At 43.3% G+C, this 11599-nt stretch overlaps 1 protein-coding gene across 2 annotated transcripts in view; it reads right to left on the reverse strand.

Moving 5' to 3' along the window:
• Nucleotides 1-11111, reverse strand: part of stk35 (serine/threonine kinase 35) — a 58520-nt gene extending 47409 nt beyond the window's left edge. For both annotated transcript variants that reach the window (XM_072367132.1, XM_072367131.1), the window contains exons 1-2: nt 10352-11111; nt 7872-8685 (exon numbers count right to left, since the gene is read on the reverse strand). In XM_072367132.1, coding sequence (XP_072223233.1) covers nt 7943-8685; nt 10352-10898 — 1290 coding nt within the window. In that variant the 5' untranslated portion in view covers nt 10899-11111 and the 3' untranslated portion in view covers nt 7872-7942. The remainder of the gene's footprint in view (nt 1-7871; nt 8686-10351) is intronic.
• Nucleotides 11112-11599: the final 488 nt, after the last annotated feature.

An 11599-nucleotide genomic window follows, 5' to 3' on the forward strand; every position in this document is an offset into this window, starting at 1 on the left:
CCCCAGCTTAAAATACCACACCGATTTCTCATTCTGACATGCCTATAACACGCCTGGTTTTAGTGAACCGATGGTGCCATGTAGGAGAGAGAAAGTGTCATAGCAGACTGAGTTAAAAGTCACATTTGAGAGTCTCTGAGTGAAATAAAAACTAAATTCTGTTGTTTCGAAATGTTTAGTTTGCAGGTAAATATCAGACAGCGCTGTGGTTGTATAAATATACAGCTTCTCAGCGACGGTTACTATACCGTGCCAACATTTCGACTTTCAGCGACAGCAGAAGTGGCTCCAATCAGGAAAATACAGAAGTAGACTGCGAGTGAGTTGCTAATTTTGAATATTGGGGGCCACACTGAACCCTTTTTGATGTAACAAAGGGCTCACTCAGAGCCCCCCCCTTATCTGTGGAGAAAGCAAATAAACAAGTGGAAAGTCTCCAGACACGTGTCATTTACTTGCTGTAAAGTAAGTTTTTGCCAAATACGCTCCTTTAAATAAAAGGAGAAGGAATCCCACTTTTTATTTGTCCATGTAGTGATACATAACTATTCTAAAGCAAAAACACTATCTGAAGAGAGCTGAAGTGACCTTAAACTTGTGGCTTCTGTTCCAGGAGAACAGTTCATTTGAAACCAGACAGTTGCATGTGTACACGAACAACACCGAGCAGATCGCTGTGACTTCCAGCGAAGAGGGCGTGTTAGCTTCCTTCTGGCTCCGGGTGGTTTCGAGGTTGCAAAGCAACACATTCCTTCTGACTGGTATTCATTAAAACTGATCATTATGTAAATGAGCTCTTCTGCCTTAAAAAGCCTCCTGATACTAAAGTGTAAAGACGTTTCCAGGATGTACGAAAATCACTTTTAACAGCTGGTACTAAAAACCAACAGTCTTTATCTGACATTCTATGTCAGCTCTGACATTTTCTAACATAACACAACTGTCGTTCAAACCTGAGGTTTTGTTTAAAAAAAAAATCCTAACAATCTTAAAGTTTTCAGGATCACTGCTAAACTTCCCACAAAAATCCTTTAGATTTGAGCGAGAGACATGAAATAAAAACCATTTGGGGAGGTTAAACTTGTTTGTTTTCACTGCAAGTCTGAATGGGTTTCAAGAAACGTGTCACTGTTTCATGTTGAATTTAACCTCACTGACACGGATCAGAGCCTTACTACGGCAGACAACCTTCTTCCTAAACGTCGGCAGAACTTTTTTTGGGAACAATGCCACGTTAACAAAGAGGCGAGGGGGACAAAAAATAGAAAATAAAAATAAGCAATAAGGATTTTCCAGGAAAACAGAAGTTGTTTTAGGTTATCTGTTTGTTGGCAGGATTGATCAAAAAGGTCCGAGCGGATTTGAATGAACGGAGGGACTTTAGAAGTTATTAAGTTTTTATGTGGACCTCGATCCTGATCTGAAGCCGGCAGTCTTTGTCTTAGCTGTGGCGAAGGTATGCAGTTTTGGACCCAAAAAACATCTGTAAACCCTCACAGTGGAGTTTAGAGAGTGAACTGTCAAAAAGCCAATCAACTAATCAAATACATGTCTGAAAAAGAAACTCAACAGAGCCCAAAACATTTTTTCAGTTGGATGAGTCCATTTCAACTTGGCCTGATAAAACACCACATTCATCCAGAGGGTTGTTTAACCCTCTGCATCTCTCAGATGATCCTTCCCTTTTCATAGATTCTGGTTTTGTTACAGAAGCAGCTGTGACACAGCAGTTTTAAATCCCTCCTTCCTGCAGCAGATGTTGCCCACGCCTCTTCTCATCTATTATTTACAAATTAAAAGTAACCCCCTCAGCTTCAGAATTGAAAAAATAAAAATAAAAATTTAAAAAAAAAAACAGGGCACAGAAGTACCAGAAGCTGTGAGGCTGTGACAAATTCATGATAGATACACAGACTCTGAGGAGATTAACATGGTGTAAACCTATTAGATCCATCAGAGCCATGAATTTGCCATGAATGAGGACATCAAAGTGGATGAGACGTGTTATTCCAATTAAGCACCGGGAGGCGACTGCACAGGGAGTATGACCACCAACTGTACATTTCTACACAGAAATTATGCTAAAATACAAATAAGATCAGACTTCTGATCGGATAAGTAAAAACGTTCCTTTTTTTTTACTCGTTCTGAGCTTCTGAATACCAAAAAAAAAGGAACACAAAGGTGTTTCAGTCTTTTACGTAACAGCTTGTTTGTGCAGTCCTTGCTCTGAACCCCAAAGGCCCAGAGGAAATATTTATGACCTCTCAGCCATTTTTACAAGCATGCAAAGAACACTAATGTGATCGTCGCTCCCGAATCTCAAAAAGGTGGCCTCTCAAGCATTTCTCAGCTGCTCTGTAATACCCCCCGCTGGCTGAGCCCATACAGAACATACTGTACTGTACTGTGCTGTGCAAATACACCATTTCCTTCAGAGGAGCACAGCCAGCATTTTACTGTCCAGAAATCAGTATCAGAAATGCTTTCAGGTATTAGCTGACATGGAATGCAAAGAGGAAAGCATCAAACAGCCTCGGAGGCATCAACATGTTTATTACAGAACACAGAGGCTTCCTCCTGCGACAACTCCCTGAAAATGTCTCAGCTTGTACAAAGATTGCTCACGCTGTCAATAAAAAAAATAAATAAATAAAAAAGATTCCTGAAGCAAGAACTGTTCACGTGGGAGGAGCAGCAGCTTACAGTGCTGTGTCCTGGTTAAGACAGAGGCGGCACATGGCTGGCACACAGCGAGAGGACAAAATGTTCCCGACGAAAGCCTCCGTAAGCCCTGAACCAGGAGCAGCGCTCTCATTGTCCAGCAGAGGAGGGCGGGGGGGTGGGACAAAGGATGGGTTAGACAGCTGGGCACAAAAAAAAAAAAAAACTGCACATCCATTACGTGACGAGCGTCTTCCCAACCCTGATTTATGCCGCTAGATATTCAGATTTAACCCGAGACAGTGTGAAAACTGGCTCTGTCAGGGTTCCACTTTCCATAAATATTGGAAATTTATTCCAAAGCTTCAACCTGAAGTGTGAATAATCTCTTTCAGTGACACAAATCCAGTTCGGAGAAGCTCAGGAGCTTCCCGAACATTCCTGCTTTATGTACTGGGCAGAAAAGCCAATAATTGATTTACGATGTCATTTCAACAAAGTTTGTCAACCGGTGAGCGCAGAGAAGTTTGGACACTTCAAATATTTTATATTTATGTGTCATGAATGAGAACTTAATATATAAAAATTAGCTGATAACAATCTTTGCTTTTGTGTTACAATATTTTACTCTAACGCAGCCGACTGTGCTCAGTTAATAGTCCAGTAGTTCATGTAGATATTTCAGTCCATGAATAAACTGCTTTTATCAATTGAAATGATTGGAAATTAATGCCAGTTAGGAGGACAGTAGACACACTGTGCAACTATCACATAATGAGTAAATGTTAAATGTTTAAAAGTTTATTATTATTATTTTACAGCATTTTTACAGAAGAAGACTCCATCACTGGGACAGTTAATGAGGATTCTCTTGATGTTGAGCTGTTTTATGATGGCGACAATTTTTCTCAGAATATCAAACATTTTTCAGCCTTTAAAAAGGGAAAAAAAAAAATCTAAGTGGCCGCTTTGGTTAAAATGCACCATTGACGTTGACATTTCTATTTTCTAAGTGCAGCCATGTCTGTTTCTGCCTCCACATCTGTTACCATCTGTTAACTTGAGTAAACCGTCACAGGCAGAGACGACATGAGGCCTGTTTTAGTCCAAGCTGAGTGTAAGCAGCAGTAAAATGTAGAGAAAGACCGTTTGGATTTACATCTAGAGTTGGTTTTTGTGCTGGTTTTATTTGAGGATGTCATTAAGCGGCCAAGCACACATCGACTCGGGTATTTTTAAAAACTGGGTTTCCCCACCTCTGTTCACACAGCTCCTTTTTACTGACATCCGACAGGTGACCTTTAATGTTCACTCAAATCTAACAGCGATGTCTTGGACGTGCAAAAATGTAGTCCGCCATTCTCTATCAAAAACCAGCTTGTTCTGAAAGCCTTTGTTCCGCAGTATTGTTGGTGAATAATTGCACATTTAGGTGCAACTATGTAAGAAGTCCTGACGGAAAGTTGAGCACCAGCACTGTCTTTGACTAAGTCCATTAAAAAAAAATGAGAGATTGGAATATATTCTGATATTAAACCAAGAAGAGAGCAGAGTTCAATCTGATGTTAGAGGCCAAAAACTTTCATGCAGTCAGAGAAAACGTTCCTGTGGACGTTAGAAGAAGGATGGGAAGCGTTTGTACTGGGCCTGAGATGGTCTTCTCAGGTGTGGTGGATCAGAAAGTCGTTTCAAATGTGCATCTCTACTACGTTCACATTTCTGCTTTAAAGTGTTGAGTGAGAAACTTATCCCAGGATCATCTTAATCATTACAGCCACGTGAAATCTGTTAAATCGTGATTACATTTGCTCCAAACAGGTCCGGTCTTGTGGACTGAAGCCTCACTAAACTGGTGCTGAATGTTTTTAGCACTTTAGAGATTAAGTTATCAACAATAAGGAGGAAAAGTGGTCAGTGCTGAATAAATAAAGCCAAACACTGTCTCCACCCACAGTGACGGAGCAGAAGAGCCCCAGGCCTCCGTCATGTCCCATCAGACTCTCTGCAGGTGTTAGCTCTCACCGTGCTGTCGTCAGCCACCCTCAGTTAACCTGCTCCTGACAAATACACAGATATATATATATATATATATATACTGCAGGAACAACTGCCCCCCCCCCCCCCCCCCCCCCCGCCCTCTCTGCGTGCTTACAGCCACTAATCCCTGGTTTTCCCATTGAACCACTGCCGGGCCGTGGGCCTGTTGCGTAACTTTCTATCCCATCATGCTGCGAGAAAACCAGGCCAATCTGAAGCAGAGTGCTGACATGCAAGGGCATCTTCCACCTCCCCTCCCTGCAGCAGGGAGGTGTTATGTCACTCTGAGCAGGCGCTTACAATGAGGGTTTAACAGACAATGACTGGATGGATCTGAGAGCTAATTGTCAAACAAATACGGCGCTCAGTCCCGGTCAGCAGAGAGGACAGTTCAAACAAACAGACGCTCGATTCGGGTCACTGAGCATCCACTCAGCGGACGTTTGATGCGCTACAAGGAGTTTCCGCTCCAAATAGCAAACAGGGACACTTTCCCTGCACCGTCACCACCGCAGAAGTTCTTTCCTAATGAGCGCGCACCTTCAATTCTGAGGAGAGACGTTCCTCTTTATGTAATCCTCAGAGAGCGGTTTATGTGGCGATTCTGTGTTTGACGACTCCCAGAAAGAGTTACGAGTCTGCGAGCTGAGGCCTGAACCAGCTGCAGATCCTGTGAGCGATGACAGTAAAACACAGTGGCTGTACTGTGAACATTAGACTTGTTTGAAAATAAGGAAATAAATTCAATTAGACTGTAAAATATCTTTCAGTGGAAGTGTAAAGTACTTCTTGAATCGCACTCATCATGTAAATTAAGTGACCTATAACTGACTATGTTTATGAATACATCAATCATCCAATCATAATGGGATTAAGACGGATTAACACCCCACTGTTATGATATAGTTAACATCAGCAGTGAGTCTTTTAAAGAGGTATTCCATAAAACCTGTTTCAACACACGTCCGTCGAGCTCTTTTACATCAAATCCGAATAATTCTGCTTTCTCGTGTGCGTTTCATTTCAATAACACAAAATACATAAAAGTCTTTTATACTACCCTCTAAAATGAGACGACAGGAACAACAGCCAGGTGGTTCAGACGGTCATCTACATCACCAGCGTTCAAAGGACTGAATCAGGATGGAATATTATCTTCATCGGAGCATTTATCTTTAATTTGGATAATCTAATTGAGGTGGATAACCTTTATGTTCAGAAAAATGTCAGCGACGTTTTGGCCATTTGGCAGATCAGCGTTAACACGGATCAGAACCAGTCAAATGAATCATCAAAGTTTGACAGTGTCAAAGTGAAACAATCCTCTGTAAAACAGTTTCGTTCCAACACCGGAGACGTTAAAAGATGTATCTTTGTGTTGAATCTCAGATTCAACTGACAATTAAATGTCATCATCACTATATCATAAACACTACACTAGTTTAAATTTACAAAATGAGTATTCCTGCTATTATCATTTACTATTATCTGCCGTGACATTTGATCAAAATAATGGCAGCATTTACATTTGAGTTATCACATAAAATATAATCTGAATAAAGAAATAAGACTTAAATTTGTGACCCTCTGGAAGTCAGTACAGCTCATGCTTTTCTCGTCACCTGCTTTTACAGGAATAGCAGGCACACGTGCTGTGTGTTCTGACTGCTTTGGTTCGAGACAGTTCAATTAATGCTGAGATCGGTTGAAGCTCCAGCAGCTCGCTGGGGATTGGCTCCTGGAGAACAGATCAGCTACACATGAGGTGTTTCATGTAACTTTATGCAATGCTAACAGGGAGTTTTCTCCCGTTTTATTAGACTATGGAGGTATGGGATTGTATTTCCTTTTCTTTTGTCTTGTACAGGTCATTTTCAGTTTTGTTTGTTGCCTTGGCCTTGTCCCATCCTGAAGCAAATTCAACTCCAGTTACACTTTGTGATGACTGGTTTAGTGGCTCAAGAAGTCACGAGAGTAGTTCTGCGATGATTCAGAGTAGGTACAATCAAAAAATTCCTGCGGTGGGAAGTAACCGGTTGAATCTTAGAACGGGATGAGTGGAAGAAGTGAGATGTCAGAATCAGTCTCATCACGAGAGACGTAATGAGCTGCGAGGTGTGAACGTCGAGCAGGTGCATTAATCGCGTGCCAACGGTACTCCGCTCTGACAGTAAGTGGTTGTTTTCCGTTTCACACACCCTGAGAGCGTGCATCTCATCAAAGTCGGACTGTGCCCTCGGGCCCAGGTTGTACCGTGCATGGTTCCCAGCACCAGTTTAAATTGCAATTGCTTCTGATTGCATAGCTGCCCTCTTACAACAACCTCTCTAACCCCTGAGGCCATCAACATACCCAGTTACCCACCATCAACATCGCGAGCTTCTGTTTTTGTAATGTATTTAAATTAGATGCTTAGACAACAACCATTGTCTTGCTTGAACAGCTCATTTTTGTGTCTTGTCATCAGTGCCCTACAATGGGTGCTTTCACTTCTGTTAATCCTGTTTCCTCCACAGAGACGTGGGAGCAGCAGTCAAGCTTAGGAATTACTGTAGGTGAAGAGTCTGGGTCAACATGGCACCTGGTACCTTTACAGTCTTTGTTCTTGTTTCTTTCAGGGAGACTGAAGCAACTGTGACCAGAACTAAACAAAAAGAGAACTGTTTTTATACCCTATACAGAGGAAAAAGTCAGGTTAAACTCATCATGAGTCATGCTGTTAGGATGATATCTAACCTGATCTGGCAGCTGCAAGTGATAAAAACCTGTTTCCTTCTTCATTGTGCAGCTTTTCTGAAGCACAGACCAAAGAGTGGGAAACCGCAACAAACCTGTGGCCTTACAGCAACAAAGACTAGTAAATAAGACATGTTCCAGACGGTGACCGGAACAAGAAAAACTAACTGTGTCAGCTCAAAAGAAGATTACTAGTTTTTAGCCCTGGGTTACCAGCAGCCAGCGTTCCCTTTAAGCCAGTGGTGGTGAGTCCTGTGTCAGAGAAGCCTGCTCAGTCTAAGTCCCACTAATCGCTCCAGCAACACATTGCACTGACTGCTCCTCTTCCATGTTTAAGGGTGGATGTGATAGTTCAACTGCACCAGATTCACTCAGAAAGAACATTTATACAGGTAATAGTCATGGAAACAAGTTAAGAAGGAAAGCGAGCTTACCTGGGGGAGAAAGAGATCCCTTCTTTGACTGGTTGGGGTGAAAAAGGAGAAGTTTAAGGAAGGGGGGAGTGTCACGCTGCACACGTGACTTGGTCCATCCGCATCTCCAGCTGGAAGGCGTCTGGTCGGTCCTGAGGGTTGACTGCAAGCATGTCGTGAAGGAGTTTCTTCACCCCATCAGACATGGAGCTTCTGGCCCTCTGAGGGATGTGGAGCACCATCTTGGGGTTCTCCAGCAGAGCCTCGCCAACAGGTACGATCTCTGAGCCCTGCCGAACGTAGGTGCCCAGCAGTTCGCGCTTGGACTCTGCGTCGATAAAAGTGATCCGCTCGATCATGGCCCAGATGATGATGCCCAGGGCAAAGATGTCGGCCTTAGCTGTGTAGTGGCCCTCCCATACTTCGGGGGCCATATAGAAGTCCGAGCCACAGGCCGACGACAACCAGAACTTGTTAATGTTGACGATGTTGTTCAGGTTGCTCACCCTGCCGCCAGCTCCGGCGACAGGTTGTTCCTCACTGTTCTTGGGGTTTAGGGCGGCGCAGACTTTACTGAGGCCAAAGTCGGCCACCTTCAGCACAGGTGAGCCAGACGTCTGTGAGATGAGAATGTTGTCTGGCTTCAAGTCGCGGTGGACGATGTTGTTCTTGTGCAGGAACGCTATGGCACTCGTCAGCTGGCGCATGAAGCTCTTGTTGGTCTGTGGGTCCGGCCGTCGGGACAAGATGTACTGGTTGAGGTCCCCGCCTTCGCAAAACTCCATGACAAACCACAGGTAACACGGCTCCTCTGGGTAACCAAGGATGCGCTCCCCTGTGGGTTAAAGACATCAGAGGCATGACGACTATAATCACACCCACAAAAAGAAGTGCAAAACAAAAAGAAGCTGTCTTTATGTACATGTTCTTGTTGTACAAATGCGTTTTAATCAAGGCTAAAAGTGGAAGATAAAGCATTACTAGTGGTCTGGTTCCATGCATGACAAACCACCTGCAAAGTATGTCACACTTGAGGTTTCAAACCTCAAACCTTTGTGGCCTTGTTAGCACAATTCAGAGGCAACAGATGAGCCTCGACCAACTGTTCTGCAAGAGGCCAATTTGTCTAACAGAGGCCAATTTTCAGCGAGATCTTAGAGTTTCAAAATAAATTGCTTTGTTAAATAGATAACGGACCTTTAAAGTTGGACTATGAAGCAACTGGCTGAACGCTTTGGAGTGAGAAAATGGCGCTCTGGCTGGCCATGACGTGCATTAACTGACCAGATTGTGCAAATGGATGAGGAGTAGTGAAGCTGGATTTAAAAATGCCTGAACCGCATCACACGTCTGCAGTGACCTGCCCCGATAATCGCTGCGAGCTGCCGTGCCAGGCCCGACCACAACTTCACCACACTTGTGAAACTAGGTTAGACAAAAGCTAACATGGCATATATATTAAGAACAACTCCTTCACATTGTTGCTCAGATCCTACAATCATATTATCGCTTCTTGGCTAAAAACAATGCCAGCTTAAGATTAATATTTCATTTAAAGAGCCAGAATTGTGACACTTACATAAGTGCTTCGCTATTAAAAGAAAGCACGCAAACAGTGCAGCTTGAATCACTTATAATCAGGGATTTTACAAAAACAGCCTCACACTGGCACTTGAATGCTAAATATTAATCTCTTTATCATATATTCAGCAGTATTCTAGTTATATATCAAGCTTCCTATGCACAGGCAAAAAGAAGGGATAAATAGGTCAAACTAAAGTCATTATAATAGTAATAAATCAATAAAAATGTAATTCGATGCTAAAGTCTTATAACATGTGTTACATCAGACCAACATGGCTGTAACGTGTGGCTGTTCAGTACACAAGCAACTGGGGAAACAGGCTGCCAAGTAGTACACTGTGTTCTCTTATGAGCTGAGGGGAAACACAGCTACTCTGTGCCTCTTATAGGTAATATATGGCGACGTCACAGTGAGACAGGAGGCTGCAAAGCAAATCAATCTCACTTAAAATTCACAAAAACTCCTTTTAGTGGCTGAACACTTAAGCCAACGTGCAGTTCAGAGCCACACGGTTCAGTTTAAAGTGCAGATTCAGCAGCTACACAACATTTAAACACCATAACGGGGCTGCAATGTCATGTTTTTATGCTTTTTATTAAATAAGTGAAAGTGATTACGTTATTAGGATGACTCCCACTGCAATCCTGTGTTTGTTTGCATGTGATTCGTGGCATTTTTAAATTTTTAGACAGATTTTTTTCGTTTAAAAATGAGAGAACTGTGAATTTTGTGCAAGAACTCTTAAAGTTTGTATTCAGGCTGTAAAAATCTTTATCATCTTATAAACTTATACTCAAGATAAAGACATGCAATTGAAGTAAGGACACTAGTACATGCTTGGAGCTTCTTTTAGTTCCCTTTACGCGTGCATTTAATAAACTACGCTGCCAACAATGAGCATGTCAGGGCTGCGTACCTTTGAGTGAGGTCTCCACCAGGCGCAGGTACTGTTTCGACTTTTTGTTTCCGTGGCTCATCTTCTGGGCCAGCCCGTTCCTCTGTAGGACACACTCCTCCAGCTGGACCACGTTCTGGTGTCGGTTCTCCAGGCTCGTTAGGGCCCAGAACTCGGCCAGCGCCAGCTCTACGTTTTCTGGGGCGTCGCATTGGAGCCTCTTCACCGCCACCCTGGCCCCTGTTTTCCGGGCTATGGCCTCGTAAACAACACCGTAGCTTCCCCGACCGACCTCCCGCAGCAGGCTGTACCTGGGGGAGGTAACTACGGACGGTCCGGACCGGTCACCCCGAAGGAAGCTGATGGAGAAGCAGTCATCGTCATCTTCCTCATCCATGGGCTCCTTATGGTTGTTGTTCTCCACCGTGAGGGCGCGGAGGACTTTGACCGCCTCTCGCTTCATCTTCGCGGCCACGCTTCGCCTGCAGCTCCGCACACCACCGTTTACCTTTCTTCTCCTCTTCCCGTCGCATATATCCATAACTTCTTTTTTGTTGAAAGTAAGCATGAAGGGAGGACGTGTTTATCTGTCATTACTTACACTCTGAACAAATAAAGTTCTGCCGTCCTGGCGTCTTCCGGGTCGTGGTTCGGGGAAGACTTGCAGCTTTATCCGGATAAAAACGGGAGATGGAGAGATGCGCCACAGGCTGTCCAGCTGTACCAACTATTTTGGCTTCATAAACAAAATGTTCCAGCTCTCAGAGAACAGAGGGTGTGGCTTACGGGTCTGCTCCGCCGCCCGCTGATTGGCTGAGAGAGAAAAGAACCCGAGGAGTTCATACTGTTAAAAAAAGCGAGCACGTTAAGGTTTGTTTACCTTTTTTTTTTTTAAAAATGGATTTTAATCTTGATAACAACCCGTTATTAGCGGGTGTTGAACATGATGTGAGATGAATTTTCGGGGTAATTACGAGTCTGCTCGTGCGTCTTCTTCCATCCATTGTCTGCTGTTACGTAGGAGTGGGAGTGGAGGCACGTGCACACGGGCATGTGCGGCATCGGTTATCAAACGTGGAACACACGTTGGGAGTTTTCAAAGTTTTGGCATTAAATTTAGTTAATTTTACTCAAAATTTTACTTTTATGTTTAGACAACATCATTATTTCTGTATTTATATGTTGGGGGCTGTACACAAATACATCTACAGGCAAAAAAATAATCCAATCACCACTCTTGGAGGATATTCAGATAAATAAGTCACACAG

Source organism: Leuresthes tenuis, unplaced genomic scaffold, assembly GCF_036924035.1.
Source record: "Leuresthes tenuis unplaced genomic scaffold, fLeuTen1.0.hap1 SCAF_16, whole genome shotgun sequence".
NCBI lineage: Eukaryota > Metazoa > Chordata > Actinopteri > Atheriniformes > Atherinopsidae > Leuresthes > Leuresthes tenuis.